The sequence below is a fragment of the Microcebus murinus genome, chromosome 16 (assembly GCF_040939455.1).
Source record: "Microcebus murinus isolate Inina chromosome 16, M.murinus_Inina_mat1.0, whole genome shotgun sequence".
Taxonomy (NCBI): Eukaryota; Metazoa; Chordata; class Mammalia; order Primates; family Cheirogaleidae; genus Microcebus; species Microcebus murinus.
Window position 1 is genome coordinate 40,416,188 of NC_134119.1, and position 27,306 is coordinate 40,443,493.

The 27,306-nt window shown below is 39.7% G+C and overlaps 1 protein-coding gene and 1 long non-coding RNA gene across 4 annotated transcripts; one reads left to right on the plus strand and one right to left on the minus strand.

Moving 5' to 3' along the window:
• Positions 1-425: 425 nt before the first annotated feature.
• On the minus strand, positions 426-6,164 carry LOC142876895 (uncharacterized). Its single transcript, XR_012923749.1, has 3 exons — positions 6,029-6,164; positions 754-875; positions 426-625 (listed from the first exon to the last, which is right to left on the minus strand). It is a non-coding gene; the product is annotated as an uncharacterized LOC142876895 (long non-coding RNA).
• Positions 6,083-27,282, plus strand: YWHAB (tyrosine 3-monooxygenase/tryptophan 5-monooxygenase activation protein beta). Of its 3 annotated transcripts, XM_012780656.3 has the most exons (7): positions 6,083-6,268; positions 8,072-8,166; positions 19,761-20,063; positions 22,275-22,398; positions 23,711-23,874; positions 24,790-24,885; positions 25,166-27,282. In XM_012780656.3, the coding sequence occupies exons 3-7, from the start codon at positions 19,764-19,766 to the stop codon at positions 25,220-25,222; spliced, it is 741 nt and encodes a 246-aa protein (XP_012636110.1). In that variant the 5' UTR covers positions 6,083-6,268; positions 8,072-8,166; positions 19,761-19,763; the 3' UTR covers positions 25,223-27,282. The 3 variants fall into 3 exon arrangements, with proteins under 3 accessions (XP_012636110.1, XP_012636095.1, XP_075867262.1); XM_012780641.3 differs by lacking the exon at positions 8,072-8,166 and having other exon boundaries at positions 6,129-6,268; positions 19,750-20,063; XM_076011147.1 differs by lacking the exon at positions 6,083-6,268 and having other exon boundaries at positions 8,073-8,166; positions 19,750-20,063.
• The last annotated feature ends 24 nt before the right edge of the window (positions 27,283-27,306 follow it).

The following is a 27,306-nucleotide window of genomic DNA, read 5'->3' on the forward strand; positions in this document are numbered from 1 at the left end:
GGTGTGAGAAGGTGTGCACACCTTAGAAAGACGCCTCTCCTGGTTTCCAGGTATGCTTGCCCGCCTGTCCACAAAGCTCAACGACCTGCAAAATTACTTCTATCTAGAATTCTGGAATCCAGACCAGCTGACCTTTCTTCCCCAAAAGCCCTTCAACATCTCTCTGTTCCCTTTATGGGTTTTTTTTTTTTTGTTTTGTTTTGTTTTTTTTTTTGCCTGCTCAGCAATTTTAAGCAGTCCAGGGACCAAATGCTCTGCCCTCAGATCAATAGCCCTGCAGATGGTCTCTGGGATGCACCTTGACTGCTCCTGCAGAGAAATCGTTGCTTCCTGACTCAGTTTCACTCAAATTATGCTGCTTCTGCTTCATTAAGTCAGTCTCCTTCCATGGTATGAGTTGGCACCAACTAAGAACCAGAAAGAAATCCCTGGCTAGAACTTGTTTTATTCATATCTTGAAAGTATAGCTCTCCAGCAGGGGGTTAGAATTTTATTTCCTTTTTCTTTCTTCTTTCTTTCTTTCTTTTCTTTTTTTTTTTTTTTTTTTTGTTTCTTAGTCACCATCCTGTTTTAGAAGAGATTTGAAGCTGCTCTTTGGCTGGAAGAAGTGCTCAGTAAGCATTTGCTGGAAAAAGGATGAAGAATAGATGATGGAATAATCAGCATTTGGTAAATGGTTGGCGAAGGAGAATCTAATGAGATAATGCATGTGAACTGATACGCAGTCTGTGAATAGTGAAAATCGTTACTGACCGGGACGGGACTGCAGCCTTATCCGCGGGCGCCATCTTCCGGAAATACATTAGCACTCTGGGTCCATTTCTGTTTCAGTGGAGCATGAGGGCACGGGCTTCTCTGGAAATACAGTCAAGGAGCTGAAGAAAAAGGGGAGAATAAATTTCAGCCAAAATCTCTCCATCTCCCCTGCCCTAGATCTCCCAGTTACTCTACCAAGATTATTATTTTTAGTATAATAATACTACTAACATTTTAGCACTTGTTTTGAGCACCTGCAGCTAGATACTGTGCTATGTGCTATATACATGCAGTATTTCTCTCTTCATGTTCACAGTGTGAGAAGCAGATACCGTAAGTCCTCACTTAATGTCATCCCCAGTTTCTTGGAAACTGTGACTTTAAGTGAAATGATGTATAACAAAACCAATTTTTTCCTCATCAACATTATAATGAAATGACATTATTTGAGGATCTGCTATAGGTCATTTTGCTTAAACAGTGGCCGTGCCTGCCACTCAGCTGCAATAACCAATAAATTTTAGTCATTCATGCTGAAATAATATATGAATTATTTTATGGGTTCCAAACTATTAACAAAGAAGTAAAATGCAATGTTCCACTGGCTGCGCTAGTGGTTGGTGATGAATTCCTTGACACTCTCAAATAAGAAACAGAAGAACCGAGAGCAGTTCTGTCCAGCGGCAGGTCAACCTCTAGATATATACAGATACAACAGTGAAATGAGAATTCAGAAATGGACCTATGGGAATGTATTTGTATTGCTCAGGGTTCTTTGGAAAAAAAGAACCAAAATGATATGTAGATATATGAGGAGATTTATTATAGGAATCGGCTCACGCAATTATGAAGGCCAAGAAGTCCCATAATTTGACATCTTCCAGGAAAGCTGGTGGAGTCAGTCTGCTTCTGAAGGCCTGAGAACCAGTGGAGCCAACAGCGTAACTCCCATGTTTAATTTGCATTAGCCTAATTATTAGTGAAGTTAAGCATTTTTTCATATATTTATTGGAAATTTGTATTTCCTCTTCCATCTGTATATGTATTTTGTTCCCTTTTCTTTTTTTAAAAATGGGTTGTCTTTTTCTTAACAATCTGGATAGAACCTTTTTTGTAAATCTTATCTCAGTGTATCACTTGTCTTTTACCTTTGCTTTGTCATAAGGAGGTTTAAAAATATTGGCATAATAATTAAAACAATCTTTTCCTTTATGGTTTTTGTACTGTGTCTTAAGGAGAACCTGGCCTACTCTCAGGTGATTGATATATTCTTCTATATTTTTTCTAATACTTTTAATCTTATAATTATTAATAAAATTGTTTTCTCAAATTGATAGCCAGTTGTCATAGTAGCATTTACTAGTCTATTATTTCCCTATTATTTGAAATAACATTTTAATACATAATTGTAATGGTTAATTTTAGGTGTCCACTTGACGGGGGTAAGGAATACCCAGATCACTTGTAAAGCATTTTTTCTGGGTGTGTCTGTGAGAGTTTTTTTTTTTTTTTGGAGACATGGTCTCACTCTGTTGCCAGGGCTAGAGTAGTGCAGTGGTATTTTCATAGCTCACTGCAACTTCAAAAGCCTGGGCTCAAGTGATCCTCCTCTGCCAGCCTCCCAAGTAGCTGGAACTATAGGTGTGTGCCAGCATGCCCAGCTAAAAATCCTCACTCTCTTTTTGAGCTGAAATTTCCAAAATTCCTCAGCGGGAACTTTCTTTCATTGTTGGTAGGAATACAAAATGGTACAGGCCCTTTGGAAAGCAGTCTGGTAATTTCTTAACAAAGCTGAGCATAGTATTAACATGTGATCTAACAGTCACACTCCTAGGTATTTACTCAAATGAGTTGAAAACTTATGTACACATGAAAACCTGTACATAGATGTTTATAGCAGTGTTATTCACAATCATAAAAAACTGGATCAAGATGTTTCCTTCAATAGGTCTATTGGTTTCCTAGGGCTGCCATAACAAAATGCCACAAACTAGGTGGCTTAAAATCATGAAAATTTATTCTGTCACAATTCTGGAGGCTAGAAGTCTGAAATCAATGTATCAGCAGGGCCTGCTTCCTCTGAGACCCTGGGTAGCATCCTTCATGCCTCTTCCTAGCTTCTGGTGGTGGCTATTGAACCTTGGTATTCCTTATGTTGCAGCTGTGTCACTTCAATCTCTGCCTCTGTCGTCACATGGCATTCTCTACGTGTGTTTGTCCTCACACGACATTTTCCTTCTTCTTAAGGAAGTCGTATTAGAGTAGGGCTCACTCTAATGACCTCATTTTAACTTGATTACATGTGAAAAGACCCTTTTCCAAACAAGGTCACACTCACAGATACCGGGAGGTAGGACTTCAACATATCTTTTTGGAGGACACAAGTCAATCCTTAAGAACAAGTGAATGGATAACAAATTGTGGTACATTCACATCATGTAATATTATAATATTAAATGATAAAATAAGTGAGTTATCAAGCCATCAAAAGACATGAAGGAAACTTAAATCATATAGCTCAGTGAAAGAATCCAGTCAGAAAAGACTACGTATTATATAATCCATTATATGACACGCTGGGAAAGGCAAAACTATACAGAGTGTAAACAATTAGTGGTTGCCAAAGGTAAGGGGTTAGGGGAGGGAGGGAAGGATGAATGGTTGAAACACAGGGGATTTTGAGGGCAGTGAAACTCTTCTTTATGATACTTCAATGGTAGATACATGACATTAGGCATTTGTCAAAACTCAGAACTATACGACACAAAGAATGAACCCTAATGTAAACTATGTACTTTAGTTAATAATAATGTATTAACATTGGCTCATCAATTGTAACAAATGTACCACTCTAATATGTGGTCTCACCTTTTTTAGGGTCTTGCTCTGTTGCGTGGGCTAGAGTACAGTGGCATGATCATAGCTCACTGTAACCTCCAACTCCTGGGCTCAAGAGATCCTCCTGCCTCAGGCTCCCAAATAGCTAGGTCTACCTACAGGTGCATACCAGCACACCTAACTTTTTTTTTTTTTCTTTTTTGGTAGAGATGAGGTCTTGCTATACTGCCTAGGCTGGTCTTGAACTCTTGGCCTCAAGTGATCCTCCTTTCTTGGCTTCTCAAAGTGCTGGGATTATGGGTGTGAGGCACCATGCCCACCCAAGATATTAGTAATAGGGGAAAATGTGTATGGGAGGGAGAGAGGAACATGGAAACTCTCTGTATTATCTGGTCAATTTTTCTGTAAACCTGAAACTGTTCTAAAAAATAAAGTCTATTAATTTAAAAACATTTGTTGCAGAATCTAAGGCTCACGTAACCTTTTTCAGAAGTTTTTTCTGCTCTCACCACACTCCCAGGAAGAGTTAGGTACCCTTCTCCAAGCTCCCAGAATACCTTGCACACATGTACATATTCCTATGGTTGCATCTACCACATTATATTTTAACGTCTTTGTGTCTCTGTCAGTTAACAGCTGTGGTTTGCTGACCTCTGGCCTAGAATGCAGAAATGGTGAAAGAAGCTAATATATGCAACCCTTTAGCAGGCAACTGAGGGATGCCTGACAAATGGTACTTCTGTTCCCTCAGTGCAGTGATGATGTCATTTGTGGCATAATCATTATGAGCCCTCCAACCCACTTGGCTATTTTCTGGACAAGGGTATAAGACACAGTCATGTAACATTAAAGCTAATTTCAACTTGAGTAGTCTCTGAATGACTGGCCTTTTGTCCTCATGGGGAAGTTTTTGTACTAGGAAACTTCTGTAGGATTCAAATCCAGTGGTTTTGATTCAAATCCATGCTGTTTACATTATACAATCTCAATCCAGTTCAACTCAAAAGGTGGTATGGTACAGGGGTCACTGGCACAAATGCCTATACAACAGATAACATAAATGAGAAAAGCAGACTCTGGTCGGGAGGGGACCCTGACACTTTGGCAAATCGATGCCCAATCTGTAGTAGGCAGCCACTTCTTTGCTTCAGCCATTTGTAGCCATACAGAAATGTGGACACAGGGTTGCCTGTGAAGGCAGAGATGCAGATTCCTGTTCACACAGAAATCTCTCAGTTTAAAAAAAAAAATGTTGGCAACTAAATCAAACTGTTTAGAAATACTGGGATGGCATACTGGGAGGATAAGAAGTCATCTAATTGAATTGGGGTATTATGATGAGGGAGAAAAAGAAGGTAATAGCTGAAGGATAAAAGCACCTTCTGAAGAACCTTGGTTGTCACACTCAAGGATATAGTTCACTAGATCTGAGTGATCACCAAAGGATTTAAGCAAGAATAGGACAAGCTTAGAATGGCATTTTTAAAAGATCACTTGGCAGTTGATGGAGGCAGGGCTGAGAATAGAGTGGTGAATTAGAAGCCTATCATTAAGCTAAGTAAGGGTAAAGGAGAGACGACAAAGGCCTATTTACTTTGTTTTTCTCCTACAGGACTGTAAACTCCAAGACAGCAGGGTCTGGTCTGTCTTGTTCACTGCTGTCTCCAACACGAAGCAAAAAGCCTGTTCAACATTTGTTGAAAGAATAAATGAAAGGGAGGCAGTGAAAGTGAGAGGCATTTTGAACGACTGGGTTTGAGAGTTGACTACTTGGAGAGGAGTAGCGTGTAGGTAGTGGTGAGAGCAGTCACTGGGCACAGGGAGAGGTGGAGGCCTCTTTCCCCTCCTGAAGCTTCCTCCATGAGCCTTGGGGAGGGAGTATCTCAATGAAGAAATCATGTACACAGTATTTTTTAAAAGACTTGCGTGTTCCATTCCTGATACTTCATGTAGCCTCTTTAGTCTACGAAAGGAGAAAACAGTAAAGTACCTTGAAGGATTCCAAAAAAGATTAAAGGACAATTTGGGATGAGCAATCTGTTCTTCTCTAAATCCAGTATTTCCAAAGTGCACAGCGAAAGGGGACTGACCTCGGCCTCAGACCCAGTGAGGATTACTTCCGGGGTGGGGTGGTAAGCGACGACCCTCGGAATCCAGCCCAAACACACAGGGCAATCCCCAAACTAAGCCTCACAGCTCGTTCTCCCTATGCCCGCACACCCCATTTCTTGACCACCATCTCCAGCCCCGCCCTCTCACCTCCCACCTCCTCTTCCCGCTCCCCCTCCCCATTTCCTTCCCTCCGCCCGCCCCTTCCTGGCTCCCTCGCCCGGCCCGGCCTCCCGCGTCTGCCGCCTCAGAGCCCTGGGCTCTTCCTCCTCCCTTCCGTAAGCGCCCCTCTCAGGCGGCTCGGGCAGCCCCATGTCTCGCTTACCCAATAAGGAACGGTGCGGGGCGGGGCGAGGCTGGGACCGGAGCGGAAGTGGTGGCCGGAGCGGAAGTGGAGCTGCCGCCACCGCCGCCGCCGATCCCGAAGCCGGGGTAGCTGCTGCCGCCACCGCCACTGTCCCCACTGCAGCCGCCGTCACCGCCAGAGGAGCGGGCTTAGGAAGGAAGCGGTCACTGCGCTCGGAGCTTCGCTCGGACGCGTCTTTGCCCCCTGCAGCCTCCCACGGTGAGTGCGGCGCGGGGCCCACCTGGGGCCCCTGGGGGCCCAAGCTCGAAACCCCTCTCTGGCCCTTGCGACTACGGCGACCCAGCGTGCGGGCTCCGGGGGCTAGCGGCGCGCTGCCTCCGGGGGCTAGCGGCGCGACGCCTGCGGCGCGGGCCTGGCCTAGCCGCGGCCCCTCCCTGTTTCCGGGGCCGGGCCCGTCGCCCCTTGGAGAGGCCTGGGCCTCCCTCGCCGCCTGCGGCCCTGCCTGGCGGGCGGGGTGCGGCTCCGTACTGCGCTGGAAAGGACAGTGGGGCCTTGGACCCCGGATCCTCTCCCTCACTAGCTAGTTATGATCCTCATACAACCCTTCCCTGCGCCTTGCTCGGCGAGAATCCTCCCTTTTAGCCCTGTCACCCGTGCTCCGTCCTTTCCGGTTTCCAAAAATTAAAATTTAACCAAATGGGGGTGAGTTTTCGAGTCCCAGTGTCCCTGCTTGACTCCCCCTAAGTGAATAAGGGTTTAACCTTGGGAGACAACAGGGGGGAAACCCCCTCCCACTTTGCAGTAGAGCCATTTCATCATCCTTCGCTGGTTATGGAACCTGGCAGGACCCAAGATTCCCTGGAAAGAACAGGATTGGGGTTTGAATCAAGAAAATGAATGTGTTGGAATCGGTTATTGAGTCAGGCCGGTTACCCAGGAAAAAAAAATACCAGAGGCTGAGAATCCGAGTATTTTCCCACGATATTTACCGTCATTTAATGCCAGAATCTTTTGTGTCCTTGCTCCAGATTCCCCCATACTGTGTTTTAGCACATCTGAAATTTGCCTGGGGGCCACCTTGGTGGTGAGGAAGGGGTGGTAGTGATTTGGATTCATTTGCTTCAGAAGATGAGTATATCTTTGTCTTTTGCAAATGGAGAACTCACATGTAATGGGGTTTTCAAAGGTGGCAGCATTGGTAAAACAATTTGCCAGCCTTTCTGCAAAAATGCATGTTTCTTGTCATCGCCTTCACTACATTTCTCTTTGGTAAAGCTAGATAGCATCAGGCTCTGATTTTACTTGCCTTGTGTGGGAGATGGAATTTGGCAAGGTGATGTTATGAACATATAAAATCAGCCTGCCACAGGAGCCAAAACAGAAAGGTGGAGCATTTACAAGAACATGAAAATTGTCTGCATTTTCACTCTGTTTCAATTGTTTTTATGAAACCACACACATATGCAGTTTATAGAACTGGACACTGGCGTTTTGCATTTTCATGTTGGGAATGTATAAGTATCATTTGATTCTTAGTGAATTTCTTCTCAATTGCTTCCAGTGCACCCTATTTCTTATTTAGGGATATCTCAGTTGTCTGAGCCTTTATTTTTCTTGGATGCATCATCCTTAGCAGCACACAGTGAGGTGAGTGTAAAACCTGTCAATTTTACTGGACCTACGTTAGAAATTTAAGTGTGGCCTTCAAAATGGAAGGTTAATAATCGAGTAGCAACTGCTAAGTTATTTTCCTAGCCTCTCCCTTCAGTGAGATAAGAAACCATTCACCCATCTTGTAGATGAAGTCTTTATGAGAAATGAGGTGATTTGGTCTAGACTGTAGACCTAGTTCTCAGATTGAATATCCTCATTCATCAGTAGCAAATATTTATGGACTGTCAGCTCCTGGAGTATGACTCCTACCCTATAATCTTCTGTACATTTCCCATCATGCAGTGCTTGTATTACATTGAAGCCATTTTAGAATTGGAGCTCTATGGATCAGGGAGGCAGCCTCTATAAAACCAGGCTGAGCAAATTCCCATGATGCTGGTTCTCTAGGCAGAGTCTCCAGAGATTTGGGCCACTACAAAAAGGGCATTTTGCCCATTTGGCTGTGGATACAGAAGCAGGAAGAGCACCGGACTTGGAATCAGGTAAATTTGGTTCAGATCCTACCTGCAGTATTTTTTCTGTGTAGTCTTCAACATGTTAATCAACTTCTGGTTCTTAGTTTCCTTATTGCTAAAGTTGTCAGGAGGCCTTTTTACAAATTGTAAATTGTTAAATATAAGCTTTTGGTTTTATTATTTTTTTAATCAGAGTTGATTATTAATGGCTTTTTCCCTCCAGTTTCATTCTGATGAGACCCAACTCTGCCTTGTTGCTTTCAAAAAAAATGATATATTAATATAGAATTTTATTTTGCATATAGCATATCCTGTCTTTTTGAGTCATTTTTTCATCTGTGCAGTGCAAATGGTAATGTAGTCTTTGTATTGTGACAAACTCAATAGTTAAAATAAGCATCTGGGATATAGTCGATGTTTAATAGATGTTACTTGGCTATATGCATGTATATATAGATTGGACGTGTATGTGCTATATATAGTATGGACACATATATAGAATCCATCCACTTGTGATTTATTCAACAGCTGATGAGGTGATATCAGACAATTTATTATAATAGTAGTTACTGCTTACAGCACATACTGTATGCCAAGCTTTATTCTAAGCACTTTACACATATTAACTTGGTCTTCATAACAGCCAGTGAAAGATAAGACTGGTAGCCCCATTTTACAGATGTGGAAACTGAGGCTCAGAGATGAATAATTTCCCCAACGTATCTCTCTCTCACATGCACACACACACACACACACACACACACACACACACACACATAAAATACAAGGTAAGTGCCAGAAGCAGGAATCAAAGCCAGGTGGTCTGGTTCTAAGGAATTCTACTCTTGGTAGAACAATACAAGTATTTTTTTATGTGAACACCATTTAGTCCTTCATTTTTCTTTACATGTGTCCTGTTATAGTAAATGTGTTTGAACAAGAATTTTAACTATTTTTGAAGATAGACATAATATAATTTAGCGGGGGGAATATATTCATTCTGGCCTATAGGCATAGTATTGCTGGTGTACATCAGGAAACAAGCTTGTGAAAAATCCAGTTTTTCTAGTACTTGCTTCATACCAGGGAGAAAGTTTATCAGTTACTTTGTGGCACACAGTCCTAGGTTCTTCATCTCATAGAATTTGGTCATGACCATTACTCATTTTTGTCTATCATACTACTTTTTCTATAGATTTTTAAATGTTCTGTGATTTGTTGGGGAGGAGGAAATAAGGGAATATATCTACATAAGTAGAGAGAAAATTCTAAATTATATCATCCTGTTATGTTACCTGCTCTTTCAGTGTCGTCAAACTAAGCAGTTGCCTTTAAATGAGCATACCTTAGAGAATGGACTAAAATTTCCTTGTAAAGGGACTTTTAAGATCCTCGGATCCTACATTTTTCTAGGGGAAGATGACAATTAGGGAGCAAGAAATTATGATTATAGAATAGCAACTTTTATGCTTTAGAACCATCTCGATCCCTACATGAATATGATCCTAGTAGTCATCTCTATATCTTGACTGAGAAACTAACAGTTGGAGCTGGATTCTGAGAGAATTTTTCTAAGGGGAATATGAAAGAAGGAAAAATATTCTTTAAAAGCTTTCTATTTAGTGATATGTGTGCTAAAAGCCAACCATACTACTGTTTTCTCTGCTAAAAGGTCTTCTAATAGAGGTATAGTTGTGTGTTTCTAATACTTGTAAGGAGATGAAAATTATCCATGGCCTCATGAGGACAAGTCATTCCCAGCAGAGTTTAGATTAGTTGACTTTTTAAAAACTCTGGCCAGTTCTTTATTATGTAAGTTTTTCCTGTACTGGTTATTTTGCTGTTTTCCCATAAGAGACCCAACAAGAAAAGTTATTTCTGAATGGCCTTGACCAGAACAAAGAGATTGAAGGCTACAGTAAAATAGATATGAGCCATGTCTATTGTTACTATTTTCCCTCAGCTGAGAGCCTTACCTTAAGTCTTGTTTGACAGTTTGATGAGTTTTTGGCATATGTTTTTATGCTGTTTTTAACTCCTTGATTTTATTTTGATTGTTAAAGATAGATAAATTTACCTTAGATAGACTAGTTGTAAAATCTCTCTGTAATAACCTCAGGGTTCTTCAAAAAATTGATGATTCTATCTTTTCCTTAAGCATTGGGAATCATAACTGATCTTTAGGAGATAGTGCTGCATGTAGGAAAGAGCATTAGTTTTAAAATTAATGTTGGTTTAGATCCCAGATCTGTCATATATAGCTGTGTGACCCTGAGTGAGTTACTCTTTGCCTCTATAAAAGGGGACAATGTCATCCACTATATAGGATACTTAGGATCAAATGAGTTGATATAAATCCCTAAGTGCTTTGCACATTTGGGCAGACCATAAATGGTGGATATTTTTGTTGTTTTCTAAACCAGTTCGGTGGTTTGGCTTTTTGTGTAGCTCACTGATTAGACTTTTGAATGGAGAAGATGGACAGAAAGTATCCCAAAGGCTTGTTGAAACTCAGTTTGAATCTATAAATACAATGATTGGTAGCTGCAGAAAGCAAAGTGTAATTTCCTGATTGGAGCTGAGATGTCTTTTTTCAAAAAGTAGTTTAAGACTATAAATACAGTTTGTATTTTATAGTTCAGGTGTATCTACCTACTTCTTTCCACATAGGAAGTAACAGCTTGTTCACTTTTCAGAAATGCATCAGTTGATCGAGTAGTTGGATATTCATTGAGGTATGGTGCTACACATTGGGTGTCCAAAGGTAAGAGTTTGGACTCCCACCTTAAACTCACAATTCAGTGTGGGAGCCAACAAAGATTTACAGTAAACTGTGATGAGTGCTGTTGTAGAAATAGGCATAGGTAAATTGGCATGTGTCTTTCTTTTAAAAGTCTTTAAAGAAAGCAGTCTAGATTTAAAAGAAATGAGGTACATAGTAAGTGTCCCTTCACTGGCTGACCATTTGTTGACTTTGTGTGGAATATAACTGTGGCTGCCATTTATTTGAGTGCTTACAGTGTACAGAGACTGCACAAAATGTTTTGCATCATGAGCAGATTTATTCTTTACAAGAACCCTAGTAAGTAGATTCGCCCATCTTATGGATGAGAAAACAGACTCACAGAGGTCAGGTATCCTGTGGACTTTATAGATGACTATACTGAGGCTCAGAGAAGAGTAATTTTCCCTGGTAAATTGGTATTGGGTGGCTTCACTATGTTGGACCCAAAACGTTTGAAACCTATTCACAAGACCAACCAGTTGGGCTCTCTTTATGGATCAGAATTAACAATATTGTCTTTTTAGATTGATCACTTAAGCCGAGAGATCAGTTTATTGTTATAGCTGCTATTGATTCACATGTATGACCTTGGGTGTGTCATTTAACACCTTCATCGTTTTAAGTTTAATCTTGGCTAATTCAACATAATTAGCAATGATACTCAACAACTGATGGGAAAGAAGGAAGGGATTATGAAAGATGTAGTTTCCTGCCACAATTCAGTGTTCACTGGACATAGTGCTAATGACTTTGTATTTCAGATATGCTGTGTTTTGTTTTCTAACAACCTGCGAATGTTTGAATGGAATTAAATGCTTTACAGGGCTCTACATTTTGTGTGTAGAATGGCGCACAGACATTTTTTTAGCGTGGGCGTTTTTCAGTGAGTAGTTTTCTTTGAGAGCCAGGAGTACTTAACTTTTTCTGGATAACACCCACTAACCACCTGGTCCCACTGACTTTCTCAGTCCCTCCTGCAGTAGCTTGGCATCTGTTTTTCCTTCAGCAGAGTGACTCCAGAACTGTAACTTCTACTTTACGGTGCTGTGGATGCTCTATCTGGCATGGTATATGTATGAATGCAATTTAGAATTTGCAGTCAGTTCCTCACCCCATTGAAACTTTTGAGCATAGATTTTCAGATGTTCCTATCAGTTTCCTCTTTTGGGCTTGATAATTTTCATTTCTTTATCTCCTTTGGCCTTTGATTTCTATTTCATCTAGAAAAACATACATGCACTTTATTCACACATCTGTTTTTTCTGTCACCACCTAGAGTTCCCTTTTTCTTTCCTATGCAGAGCTTTACCATCCTATAGAATGAGTCAGGACTTAGCTACTTTTAAACTAAAGCTCTTCCCTCTAATTCTAGCTGCTTGCTTTTCCAAGAAGCTTTGTAACCCTGTCTTCTTATGTGCCTACCATTAGAGTTTAAGCTGTCTGAGTAGAGGCCCCATACTGCTTGTATTTCTTTTGAATTCCTGTCAGTGGGTAATCCAAAGAGTTCTTGGAAATACTGGTAGTTTTTTCATTTTGCATTTACTTCAACACACATTGGGTTATATGCATTACTTTTTTGTGAAGAAGCTTAAGGGTAAGAATATTTGCCTGTGAGCCTTTATTCTGACTAGCACTAATAGCCATCTTACATTATTTCATTTGATAGCTATTAATGTCTCCTTTTAACATTGAAGAAATTGAAATTCAAAGAGATTATAATATAGAAATGTGGAAAAATCACTCACCTTCTCTTAAGAAGCTCAGATTTGTTGTATGAAGGGCTTTCCCAAAAACAGATCCCACCATGTTTTTTTGTTGTTTTTTTGGGATTTTTTTTTGATACAAAGTCTCGCTTTGTTGCCCAGGCTAGAGTGAGTGCTGTGGCTCAGCCTAGCTCATAGCACCCTCAAACTCCTGGGCTCAAACAATCCTGCTGCCTCAGCCTCCCGAGTAGCTGGGACTACAGGCATGTGCCACCATGCCCGGCTCATTTTTTCTATATATATTAGTTGGCCAATTTAATTTCTTTCTATTTATAGTAGAGATGGGGTCTCGCTCATGTTTCAGGCTGGTTTCGAACTCCTGACCTCAAGCAGTTCGCCCGCCTAGACCTTCCAGAGTGCTAGGATTATAGGCGTGAGCCACTGGGCCTGGCCATCAAAGCTTACTATTTTAGAATTGAGCATGTTCTTTTCCTTGAAAAAAGAACAGCTGAAAGTTACTGTCTCTAAAGGCCACAGCTATCATTTTCAACTCCTTTCTGCCTTTACAATGCCTTTTTTTTTTAATAGATTAGCAATAGATAGTCCCTTTTTTGGGGTCCTTATCCTTGGATGTCTGGTCTGGTCACTGGGAAATGACTTCTCAGTATTTTGGCCCTGACTGAAAAATGTTCCTTAGGCGAAGAATGGAGTTACTAGAGCTAGGTTGGTTCATAGATACTCTTGTTTCAGCATTTATTTTCTGATTTAATGTTAACCATTCTGTTCGTGTTTATGTTCATTGGGGGATATTTTACGAAAAATGAGCTACTGTTGTGCAGGTTCCTTTCCCATCCCCCATAGGTCTTACATAAATCTTTCCAGGTCATTAAATCCCTTCTTTTGATGGCCCTGTAATCTTGTATAATCAATCTTTTTTAACCATTCCCTATTACTGGATATTTAGATTGTTTCCAATTTTTCACTAAGCAATTGCTGCTCTTCTCAGCAAATGTTTCCCAGTCCCCTGACCTGCTGCATCCAGTGGCTTAGAATGCATTGACAGCCATCATCATCATGTGGGCGTGCTTGAGAACTCCTGTTTTCAAGCATGTCAGTGTCTTCCTGAAATATGCCCCCCACAAGGAAAATCTATTGGCCCACTGCAGGATCAAACCCTCTGCAGCCTCTGATGAGTCTGTCCGCTCTGGTATCTTGTCTCTGCTGTGGTGGTACCATGCCTGTTGATGAGACTGTAGTCTTTTAAAAGCTTTTTAGGAGGCAAATAAAGGCTCTCGCCAATATCTTTTGGGGTGGGACCATATTTCAAAGTCCCCGTAGAAAAGTAGGCCTTGATTATAAGCCATCACTACTTGTCATCTCTAGAAAATTCAACTAGGAACTAATGAGTAAAAGTCAGTTACAGTTAACATGCATGTCCATTTTGAGGACATTGAGAGGTGGTCTTTATCTAAGAATGTTAACATTATAACATACTTTCTTCCTTTACAAGATTAATTAGACTTTTGCTGTTTCTTCTCATGGACTTGCATATTAAAAATCTAGGTTCATATTTTGTAGCTAAAACAGTGACGTGTAGGTACTGTGAGAGAAATAATAGTACTTCAAATTTATTTTTGAACTATGCATTTTTAAAAAAAGATTTCCACATTTACTATTCTTTAATTCCCTGCCCCTTTTATCTTCACAGCAACCCTTCTGAGGTACATACTGTTATCTTCATTTTATAGCTTGAAAGACTAAGTTTAACAAGCTCACGTGGCTGTGTAGGGGCACATTGCACTCTGACATGTAGTCCTTTGCCTTTCTGCTGTACCACATATAAGTAGCCTATGTTCCTTGGGCTCTTCCAGTAATGATTTGTTGAAAAACTTAGCAGGTATTCATTAGAGCCTGTGTTTTGTGCTTAGCACAGTTTTAGGCATTAATGTGAAACAAATGTGAAGCTTTCTTTTGAGGGCACACACATGTGAGGCTAAATGGTATACTCATCGTTGGTACCATAAAAGAACATAAAGGAGCCCTAGACTGTGTAATAGGCTACAAGTGTATTTGGAGTCATAAGCAGGGTCGATCAATGTGGGCTGGGGCAGTCAGGGTTGCTGGGCGAGCTTTCTAGCCCTAGGTGGATGGATAGGGTTTGTGTAAGCAGGTAGTAGATATAGGAGAGCATTCTAAATGAAGGGAACTACAAAAGCAGTTTCAGGCATAATCGAGCATGGCATTTATAGGGCATGCGGTGATGTCCAGTCTAAGAGAAAGGTACATGTTGAAGAGTAGTGGATGAGAAAACCTGACAGGTAAGGAGATGAGTCATGAAGAATTTTTTTTTTTTTTTTAAAGAGACAGGGTCTCATTCTTTGACCCAGGCTGAAGTGCAGATATCTGTTTGTACCAATTATGTGCATGATGCTGTGGGAGATATGCCCTAAGGGAGTTTATGGTGTAGGAATGAACTCAAGCGATGTTATACAAATATTTTTTTTTTTAATCGAACCACTTGTATTAACATACAAATATTTTTAGTACTGAAGAAATGTGATAATACATTAAGACAGATACAGATGAAATGCATTGTGAGAATATTTTCATCTTAGATAAATGCTGTCCAATAGAAATAGAATGTGAGCCACATGTATTAAAATTTTTCTGGCAGTTACATTTAATAATAAAAAGGCAAGGCATGGTGGCTCACAGCTGTAATATCAGCACTTTGGGAGGCCAATATAGGAGGATTGCTTGAGCCCAGGCGTTTGAGGTTACAGTGAGCTATGAACACCCCACTGCACTCCAGCCAGGGTGACAGAATGAGCAGGACCCTGTCTCAAAAATAAATAAATAAGTGGATAGAAAAAAAAAAGGGGGAAATTAATTTTAACAACTTGTTTACTTAATCCATTATATCTAAAATATTATGATTTCAACTTGTGGCCCTAGCCACATTTTAATTGAATAACCACATATGACTAGTGGCTTAAGAAAGGCTTCGTGGAGGAAGATGACATTTGAGTCTTGCTGTGAATTTTGTATGCAGAGTAAATGGGAAAAGCCATTCCAGGTAGAGGGAATGGCTTTGTGAGCAAAGACAGAAAAACACTTTGTATGTGAGAAAACCATTTTGGCAGAAGCTCATATGTGGAAGGCATGTTGTGGAAAAAGTCTGGGAAGATAGCTTGGCAGGCTTTCACTGACAGAGGAGGAAATCTGACTCTACTCTCCGCAGCAGGAAACTTTAAAGAATTTTGAGCAGGAAGTGACTTGATCAGAGCTTTAAGAAAATAAAATGGGTCTTATAGCAAAGACGTGAAGGAGGCTGGAGATAATGAGTGACTGAAAGCCGTGGGACTAAGGCAAGATTATGGATGGAGGTTTATTATAGAAATAGGAACAATTTCATTTCTCTTTTGTCTGCTGCCTTCCTCCAAACTGCTGGGTGTTGTGTAACCCATTTCCTGTTGAAATTGGTCTAGCTGCTTCAAAATCCACATTATATAAGTCAAAAGTTATGTAAGCAGTAGCCATCAGGACGTTTAGCCATGGATTTGGTTTTTGCAAATTGTTCCTGTGTGTGTGTAATTAAAATTTTTGAAACGTAGATATACGGATACAGACTTTTTCAGTCTTACTGTATCATGATGGTTCTCAATCCCCAAAAACTCTTACAGTGATCTTACAGAAGCTTAAAACGGTTGACCCCAAACCAGAAAGGCTACATGTTATTTTGGGAAGTAAAGAATGGACATTTGAGAGGTCCCAGTGAGCTCAGGATTTTTTGGAGAAGTATGACTTAACTTTTAATGCTTGGGAAAGAGACAGGAGGGTGGTACTTATTATAAATTGGGAGCCTGGTTGGGCCAGAGAGTTTTGCGGTATCCTTTAGCAACGTTGATCTTGTGTATTTCTCTATTACTCCATGAGATGGCTTGACTCTGAATTGGCTTTTAGCTAGCACTTTATTATTTGGAATCTTTCATAGGTGGAGTTGCACAGATAGTGTTTCATGAACTTTGAAGTGGGCCTCTAAGGGACTTGTAACTTTGAATTAGCGTACAGATTAGAAATTTTCTAAAGTTCATTGAGTCATTGAAAATTGACTTCTCTCTGCTGTGCTTGGCACTTTTAGGAACGATAAAGTAGGGTTATTTAATGATGGAGATGTTGTCCTGACCTCAAAGATTTTACAGTCAAGAAAGTTGGACGTACTGAGAGAGTATCCACAGAGGGGCTTGGTCCCAGTACCCCAGCGGATACCAAAATTCAAAGATGCGCTCAAGTCCCTGATATAAAATGGCATAGTATTTTTATATAACCTATGCATGTCCTTTCATGTACCTTTAAATCATCTACAAGATTGCTTGTGATACTTAATACAATGTAAATGCTATGTAGATAGTTGTTATACTGTATTTTTAATTTGTATTTTTAATTTTTGTATTCTTAATTTTTATTTTTAGAATATTTTCTACCCACAGTTGGTTGAATCTGTGGATGTGGAGCCCATGGATATGGAGGGTTGACTATTGTATATAATTTTGAGATGATAGAGTATTTTTGATGTATTTGCATTAGAGTAGATGAGGTTGTATTATGGCAACAGCCCCAGCATCTCAATGGCTTACCCCAACAAAAGTGTCTCTTTTTCATCCTGCATGTCCAGTGAGGTCTCTAGGAATCTGCACTCTACAGTCACTCAGGGACTCAGGCTGGCAGAAACTCCGCATTTGTATGACTGTACCATCTAGAATACATGACCTTCTAGATGGCTGCTGTAAGAGAAGAGAGTCTAGGGAACCATACGTAGGACTTTGAGTTTGAATTTTAGCCTGGAAGTATAGCATCATTTCTGTTTATGCTTCATTGGACAAAACTACCATATGGCCCCTCCTAACTGCTGGGGTGGGGCTGGGCTTCTGAGAAATAAAGGGGAGCAAATGGAATATTTCTTGGGAACTACTGTCTGCCTTAGTTTCATTGTAGTGTTGGGTCAAGGTATCAGGTGGATCAGGGTGAGACTCACTTCACTGAATATAAGCTTAAAATTAGTGAGCCTTATATAGGACACGGCTCAAAATGTGAGTTAGTTAGATAATAAGCTGTAGGAGAAAAATCAATTTTTTTCTATATTGCCTAGATTTTGAAAAGCGTATCTTGTATCATTGTACTCCATCTAATAAAACATTTTTTATGTGATAGGGCCCTGTGTATAGGATTTCTCTCTTGGAAATACAGAAATAACTTTTGAGGTAAAAGTTTCTTTGCTACTTTCTTTGCTATTTTTAAATTATCAATCATTTTCAGAGTCTTAAATTGTTTTTCTTTTCTTTTATTATTTATTTATTTATTTTTTGGGAGACAGAGTCTCACTCTCTTGCCCAGGCTAGAATGCCGTGGTGTCAGCCTAGCTCACAGCAACCTCAAACTCCTGGGCTCAAGCGATCCTTCTGCCTCAGCCTCCGTAGTAGCTGGGACTATAGGCATGCGCCACCATACTCAGCTAATTTATATATATATATGTATTTAGTTGGCCAATTAATTTCTTTCTATTTTTAGTAGAGACAGGGTGGTTTCGAACTCCTGACCTTGAGCGATCCGCCTGCCTCAGCCTCCCAGAATGCTGGGATTACAGGTGTGAGCCACCGTGCCTGGCCTGAGTCTTAAATTGTGATACCATGTATGTAGTAATGAAACAATTTGTTTTAAAAATGCTGACGTTCCCACTACTATTTAAGTAGTTTTTCATCCTTTTATATCTCAAGATATTAGCCTAATTTTACACTGTGTAGCATAGATAGATATATTGAAATTTAAACCAACTCTTTTTCTTTAGTAAATAACTTTCTATTTCTAGCTACACATTATCCAAAAATTACTATACTCTATGAATGGTGATTATTATAGTGGCAAATTGACTAAGGTGAGGTGAGTAATATAAGAGGTATACACTGGTTGGTTTATATAAAGGATTCGATAAATTGATAAACTGAAGTCACTAAGATTTTTGTCTATTTCAGAAAAAACTTTTAAATGAACTCAGTTACAGTCGAAATGAATTAATTTATGGTTTGAAGTTCTGTTACGTGCATCTTGTTGTATACTCCTATCTCTTGCAACCTATACTATATACAAAATTAGTGCCTGATGTTTATGTATAATGTTTTAAACTTTTCAAAGTGCCTTTAGATTAGGTCATTTGTTCCTCATAACAGCCCCATTAAGAGAGTTGGGAATGTTCTTGTGTTCTAGTAAGGAAACTGAAGCTCTCAGGGTAAGTGATTTAACCAAGGTCATACCACTTGTAAGTAGCAGAGCTAGGTAGGGCCCAAGGCTGCCTGCCCTTCATTTATGCTCTTCCTCTGCAGTGTGTCCTTGTAACAAAGTTAGCAAATTGCAAGATATATGATAGTAATGGCTCCCATTTTTCAAGGTGTCTGCTGCTTGATGGGCACTGCCAGATAGATCATTTCAAATCATATCTTTTGCTTCAAGATTGATGGAAGCAGTCATCCTACTTAAAGTATTTCCCCCTGTACTTTGGGAAAAAACAGATTTGGTCAAAACCAGACAATTCCTTACAGGACAGTGAAGAGAGCACTTCCTATAATAATAGGGAATTGTACTAAGATAAAAAAAACAACAACAGTTATTGAGAGAATTAAAGGATGTATAGTTAGCATAAACTTCTAAAGAAATAGTTATTAAGCAGTACATGTTGGGGAGGCAAATTAGGATAATGGACGAAAACAAAAGCTCTAGAGCCAGATGGCTTGAGTTTGAGTTCTGGCTCTCTAATATCTGGTTGCAGTGTTGCACTGGGTATAACAGTTGCCTTCTCTGAACCGTCATTTCTTCACGCCTAAGAAGAGGAAAGAGGTTGTAATAAACATACCTACCTTGTAGGACTGTTAGGAAACTCAATTGACCTAAATAATAAAAAGGCCTTAGCAAAGTACTTGGCCTTTAGATGCTCAATACACAGTCACTATTGTTGGTGGTGTTTGGAACTAGAGGTTTCACATTCAGTATCCTTCTTTCCAGATGGGTTGGAAGAAGATTCACACCTATGTTTCCTGGGGCCTGAAGCCTGACATTTGCTTTTTCTCTTAGTCTTGTTCTAGGGAATGACCATGGATAAGAGTGAGCTGGTACAGAAAGCTAAACTTGCTGAGCAGGCTGAGCGCTATGATGATATGGCTGCAGCCATGAAGGCGGTCACGGAACAGGGGCATGAACTCTCCAATGAAGAGAGAAATCTGCTCTCTGTTGCCTACAAGAACGTGGTAGGCGCCCGCCGTTCTTCCTGGCGTGTCATCTCCAGCATTGAACAGAAAACAGAGAGGAATGAGAAGAAGCAGCAGATGGGTAAAGAGTACCGTGAGAAGATTGAGGCAGAACTGCAGGACATCTGCAATGATGTTCTGGTAAGAGGCCAGTGCTTCTGTTTTAAACAATGATTTCTACATAAAGGTAATATTAATTTAATTTACAAATGCAGACTCTCAAGCAGCTTACGAGAGAGAGAGGTGTCTGAATATACTGGAAAGGTGCAAGTCATTTGCAACTAATTTTTTAGCATATGATGTGATTTTTCTCACTTTTTGCTTGATCAGAGATTGTTCATCACTTAAGGGGTATTTTCCTCTCCTATCAAAAAGACCTGTGAAAAAGAGGAGCATTTATTCAACATCTCTCCATCTTTTCTTTTAAAAATCAAAGTCAAATAGACACAATTCTGAGAGATGCAGCAGCAGATAGATAGGCTGTTCTGTGTATAAGTGTGAGTAGTGATGTCATCTCTAGTAGGGGAGGCAGGATCCAAAACCTGAGCTGTCTCTCAGCCTCTCCTGAGTCATGCCGCCACAGTGTCCGGTCCTGTTTTTTTCTGAAAGTGAGGCACATGCAGCAGGTTCAGCATGCATTCCAAAGCCAAATCAAAAGTGATTTAGGGATTCTCCCCTCCTGTGTTTCACATAAGCCTTAGTCAGATGATTGCTTCCCTCTGGCCAGTTTGGGGTTGAGTGGGAGGGGCTCATATCCTAGAGCAAATCATGAGCATATTGTCTTTCCCTCACATCCTGAGCCCACTGGGAACTTTTTTTTTCTTCCAGGTGAAATCAGGTAAAAATGAACAGTGAGGGCTGCTTTGAAGGGAAAAGGAATTCACACTTGTGGATCTACCTCCTCCCCTGCTGGTTGCCTCTCCGAATTACTGCCCATGACACCTTTCTTTTGAAAACCAGTACAAAGCTTGTCAGCCATCAGGCAGTACTCCTCATCCCTAAACTATAAGGAGTTACATCCTGTCTGTCTGCAGAGAATATTAAAATAACTGCTACCCCTTGCATCTTCTCACTTTGAGTAAATCCCCTCATAACTAAGCTTTGCATTGAGCTTCTCTTTTTATTAGACTCTTAATGTTAAGAGTGACATGGCTAAATTTGTTGCCTGTTGGTAATTTGGGGGTTTGTTAATGGTGCACTAATTCCTGAATGTTAGGTACATCTGGTATTCAGATGAAGTATGGCATGCATTCCAAAGGCAAGAAAGTTCCATAATTCCTGAAATGTAGACCAGCTTTTAAGAGCATCTGAAAGAATGTGAAGAAGAGCATGGTACTTACTGCCTCTTAACCAGTTTTTCAGGATGCCACATTCTAAAACAACTCTTCGAAAATATTGCTCTGTATACGAAGCTTGGACTCCTTCAGAACTACTTTTGTTGTAAGCATAAATGTTTAAAGGAATTTATTATTAATAGAATTAGCTACTCTTTGAGTGCTTACTACGTGCCAGGCAACGTGTTAAGTGCTTTATGTACCTTGGCTCATTTATCCTCATAACTACCCTCGATGTTGGCTTTTGTGATCCCCATTGTATAGCTGAGGAAACTGAGGCTCAGAGTAATTAGATAATTTGTCCAGGGTCATACAGATACAGATTAGTGGCAGAAGAGGGATTTCTATCCAGGTTGGGTTGACTCTAAACTTAGTTCCTGGCAGTTTTGCTCTATTACCACTTTTTTCCTTCAAAAATTGAAGGTTTTTCCCCCCTCTAATTATAGGAATAATACATGTTTATGAGTTTTTTTGTGTTTTTTTTTTTAAAGGAAGGAGCAGGGAACAGGGCAGAAGAATATAAATAAGAAATTAAAATCATTACTAATCCTATCACCCAGAGAACCATTATTAACATGATTCTTCCAGGCTTTTCCTTTCTATATTTATATGCATGTACACATATATAACATACATATTTTTAAATATCAAAATGGGATTCTTGTGGTATTGATAATCTGCTTTTTTTTCCACTCATTTCTTTTAAGAGTCTTTCCATGTTACCTGTGTAGTTCTGCATCACCATTTTTAAGGCCTCCATAGCATTTCATTGTATGGCTGTACTTTAACCCTTATGGATGGTCAAAGTGATATTTAACAGAAGAATACAGGCATCTGCTGTTATGACCTGGACTAACCAACATTTAGAAGCTTGGGTGGAAAATAGAGGTTTTTTTTTTTTTTTTTTTAATGTTCCAAAAAATTATTTACAAATGGTAGTATGAATCTCTAATCTCAAGCATAGTTTTAGCATTTCGTAAATAATTCTAAATGCTTAACAATGTGCATCGCATTTTAGGAGCTGTTGGACAAATATCTCATTCCCAATGCTACACAACCAGAAAGTAAGGTGTTCTACTTGAAAATGAAAGGAGATTATTTTAGGTATCTTTCTGAGGTGGCATCTGGAGACAATAAGCAAAGTAAGTAATATTGTTAAAAAAATTTGATCAGTAGTGGAGCTAGTCTTCTTTCATGGGAGCAAAGTTTTTGCTTTGTCTGTTCACCATAGACACCAACATCACAGCACTGAGAATTTAAAAGACCCCAGCGTTGTGATAAACAGGATCATGGAAGTTGGCAAAATATATCCAAGGGGCAAACATAGAGGCATTAAAAGTCTGGTGTAGAGTGCACTTAAAGAGACCTTTATCTTTATCTTGAGGATTATTTGGTAGCTGTCTTTTTTAGAGGTGAAACTTTGATGGTATGAAACTACTGTAGTGATGCATTTCTTGTATCATGTATTATTGTGATGATGATAACTATATCTACACTTTGTTAAGTGCCTACTGTGTGCCCAGTACTTTAGAATCTCATTTATTCCTCACCCAACCATACAGTGTATGTATGTATTTATTTTTTGAGACAGAGTCTCACTCTGTTGTCAGGGCTAGAGTGCCGTGGCATCAGCCTAGCTCACAGCAACCTCCAACTCCTGGGCTCCTGCCTCAGCCTCAACCATAGAGTTTAGGTAGCAGTCTTCCCATTTTTCTGGTAAGGAAACCAAGGCTTATGAGGGGTTTTGCCCCAAGCCACAGACTTAGTGCATAAGAGTTGGGAATTAGGCCGGGCGCGGTGGCTCACGCCTGTAATCCTAGCTCTCTGGGAGGCCGAGGCGGGCGGATGGCTCGAGGTCGGGAGTTCAAAACCAGCCTGAGCAAGAGTGAGACCCTGTCTCTACTATAAATAGAAAGAAACTAATTGGCCAACTAATATATATAGAAAAAATTAGCCGGGCATGGTGGCTCATGCCTGTAGTCCCAGCTACTTGGGAGGCTGAGACAGAAGGATCGCTTGAGCCCAGGAGTTTGAGGTTGCTGTGAGTTAGGCTGACGTCACGGCACTCACTCTAGCCTAGGCAACAAAGCAAGACTCTGTCTCAAAAAAAAAAAAAAAAAAAAAAAGAGTTGGGAATTCAAGTTTAAGTGTAATGACTCTAAAGCCCAGGAGTTTTCTGCTAGAGCATACTGTTTTCCACGTTCTAGCTTATCTGTTTCTTAACTACTTTAATAGACTTTGCGATAATCATCTTCATTTCTCTCCAAAGAATTTAATGCAGTTCTTGGCTTAGAATAAATATTTAGCAAACATTTAATTGAATAGTAGAGACACCTCATTTGGTAGGTCACATGTGCTCCTGCCTAGTTTGGTAAAATAATTTGATGGTGGATCCAGTGTGTGATGCAACCTATGAAAGAACTCAACCTTTACTATTTTTCATCTTTCTTATAGCCACTGTGTCGAACTCCCAGCAGGCTTACCAGGAAGCGTTTGAAATTAGTAAGAAAGAAATGCAGCCTACACACCCAATTCGACTTGGCCTGGCACTTAATTTCTCAGTCTTTTACTATGAGATTCTAAACTCTCCTGAAAAGGCCTGCAGCCTGGCAAAAACGGTGAGAAAGACCCTGTGTGGTTTCTGATCATAGTAAACAGTGCTTGTGCTTTCTACTAATTTCTTTTTCTTCCTGAGCATACTCCTTGTCTTGGACTTTTTTGAAAGACTTTCTGTGGGGTGAGAGTATATCTTTTATATAATGAATACAGACCTTTCACTCTTTGATTCCTTCTCGAAACCTCCTGTTAGTTTTTGTTTTATTTTGTTTTATTTGATTACTTATTTTGGGGGGATGGTTGTAGAAGATTCCAGATGAACATAGTTTATTGTTTCTTATCAAGCGTTGGGCCTTGGTTATATACTGTCATCCTTCAACCAAGATTTGAGGTTATGGCTATAAAAAGAAAGAAATCAGACCACATTCTCCCTGTGTGCTAGATTCTCTCCTATCTTCTTCTTTTGGCCTCTTCTAAATATTTTTGTAGTCTTTTAACATGCATACTATTATTTAAATTTTTTTTAATTTGGAAAAGTTGTCTGAAATGAATTCTCATAGTTCCGTCACTTAATCAAATCAGATTTAGTGATGTGAGCGTCACCATTCTCCCTTTATGTCTGTATCCAGACCTTTTGAGTTTTAGTAAAAAACATTGTTTAATTTAAAAAAGAGGATTGCTAGAAATGTCTTTGGTAATTAAAACATGAATTTGCCTAGGATGACTGTACTAGGGTTAACAGTAATATTGCTTACATGTTGGATACAGTAAAGTTCTTATGTAGGAATTTTTGTCATCGTTGGTGCTTTATAAATATGCATTATATTTTTGCTGAAACAACTAGCAAACAAGGTAATAGCCTAGATTCCCCCCAAATACTGTATAAAAAGAAAAATTATATTCACTTAACAGAAAAAGGTGGGCTAAACTAGCTCCAGAGAAATTGTGAATTCTTTGCTAAAGGCTCTTTGTTTTAGGCATTTGATGAAGCGATTGCCGAATTGGATACACTGAATGAAGAGTCTTATAAAGACAGCACCCTGATCATGCAGTTGCTTAGGGATAATCTCACTGTAAGTACCACGTCTAGAGGGTTTCCAGTCTTTTTCCTACTCACTCACATAATAATTCACTGTTACCCAAAATTCAATAGAGGATTTGTACTCTGTTAAATATAGTTAAGGTTTTAAATTGTTAAATTGGTCATAAATGACTGCAAAAGTTTTGACATTTGCAGTCATCACCGTCTGCAGTACTACAGGAAGAATTTTGAACAGTTGAACAATACATTCTCCCTGGGTAAGTTTTAGTAGCCCTACTTTGATTATAGCTTCTTTTTTCTTTCTTTTACAGCTGTGGACATCGGAAAACCAGGGAGATGAAGGAGATGCTGGGGAGGGAGAGAACTAATGTCTGTTGTGCTAGGTGATCTGTTCGGTGACACTTTGTACCTTCCACATATATCCCTTTGTGCGATAAAAAAAAAAAAATCGTACGTCAACTTTCAATTTTTCACAGCCTCAGCCTATCAAAAATGGTTCATGGGATAAACAGCCGGTATTTGTATCTAAAACTCAGATTGGTCATATAAATGCCACGGCATTCTGAAGTTTTGATTTTGATTAACATTGACAGGATTACTGTGTGTTTAATTTTTTTTAAACTGAACACTGTGATAATGGGGTTTTGTAATTTAGCAGAACTCTTACTGGTAGAAAAAATAGATCTGAATTATGTATAACATTTTGGAAAGTTTAATCTGATATCAAAATAGTCACTGAAATACAATTCCATTGTAAAGTTGTACAGAAAGTTATAGAGATTATATTGTGAGGCTGGGACTCGGATTGAGACACCTATCATTTGGCATTGGAGTTTAATGCTAATTCACAGTAATTCTGCCTGTAGTTCGGGGGTTATAGACACTTTACAGTTCTGGGCTATTGCCACTCTAAAGTTCATGACCACAGATGTCCACAGTGTCTTCCTCTGAGGAAACTCGAAGCCTGAAATTGGAATTCTTTGTAGCAGATAACTGGCTTATGCCACCTTGAAAAGTTTTAGTGCTCCTATAACACACCTGACTGAACCCCCTTTCCTACAGCAATATGTTACCAATTTGCAGCTTGTGCTTCAGTAGTGAAATCTGTTTTCATTGTTAACACTGAGCTAAAGAAGGAAAAAAAAGCCGTGTATTTTATGAATGGCCTTATCTGTTTTCTGGATAATACTTTAAGAATCATGTTCTGAGTCAGGCGCAGTGGCATGCACCTGTAGTCCCAGCTACTCAGGAGGTTGAGGCAAGGAGGATCATTTGAGCCCAGAAGTATGAGGCTGTAGTATGCTACGATTGCACTTGTGAATAGCCACTGCACACCAGCCTGGGAAATACAGCAAGAGGTCTCGTCTCTAAAAAAAAAAAAAAGAAAAAAAAAATAATGTTCTGTAGAGATCGCCTTTCACTTGAGGAGTACTCAGTCTTTGGCTTCTTCCTAGCTCCAGGCTTTTAAATTTTGAAATCTAAACATTCTTTTTCATTGTCCTATTAGACTGTTAACTTTGGTTTTCTCTTCTCTCTTTAAATTTCTGTCCTTCTATTTCATTACTTTTTTTTCTTTTTGAATTCTATCTTTATCTTTTGTTCACTTTTTAATACTGTATATGGGCAGGGGTTAGAGACATTGATGAGCAAGCCTTGCTTTAAAGAGAAGAGCTTCGGGCACCGTAGTTCTGTCTTCCTCCAGTTCTCAACACGGTTGTTGGTCTTCAGTGATACCAAGATCTCAATCAAGAAAGCATTTTTAAATTTCCATGATTTCTCCCTTGATTGCAGCCTGCCCTGACCCTGATAATGCCTGTTAGTACCTGTCACCAGATCTCCCAAGTGTGCTCATCCAGCTCAGTTCTCAGACGAGTTTAAACAAGACCCTATAATGCAGGGAAGTCGCATGGACACTGCAGTGGAGAGAATCGAGCGTGGACAGGCCTGTCAGTCTCACAGTATCACCCCTCTACCTTTAACATTCCACGTAGCTGTAGAATCCATCTGTTTGTCCATCTGCTGAAATGAGACAAAAATTCATGCACTGATTTAAAACAAACCAAAAAAAGAAAAAACAAACAAAAAAAAATCACCCTCTCCTTTCTAGCTGAACAAAAATGTGCAGTTAATACTTGGCGCTTGAAAATGCAGTCATGAATGTGGAACCAAGCCTGTCTGTATATCTGGTAGCTCTTTCTTGCTTTGTTTTTCCTTACCAGTATTCTGCCTAACGTTTGCTTCTGTGATGGTTATATTGCCTAGCAAGCACACCCGTGGTTGTGAAAATAGTATAGCAAAAAAGAAAATTCCCCGGTTATTGATGTACTAGATTTGTGTATGTCTTTTAAACAGTTCTAGTTTCACCTTACACGGAATAATCAGGAAAAGTGTAAAAATTCAAAAGTGAAATAAAAAATTTTATCAGTTAGTTGCCTGTGAATTGATGTGTCAC

Bases quoted from the DNA above. Each gene is read 5' to 3' on its own strand.
- YWHAB (XM_012780656.3), top strand. From the start codon at position 19,764: ATGACCATGGATAAGAGTGAGCTGGTACAGAAAGCTAAACTTGCTGAG. The intron at 23,875-24,789 runs GTGAGAAAGACC...TCTTTGTTTTAG, and splicing joins CCTGCAGCCTGGCAAAAACG to GCATTTGATGAAGCGATTGC. The intron at 24,886-25,165 runs GTAAGTACCACG...TTTCTTTTACAG, and splicing joins TGCTTAGGGATAATCTCACT to CTGTGGACATCGGAAAACCA.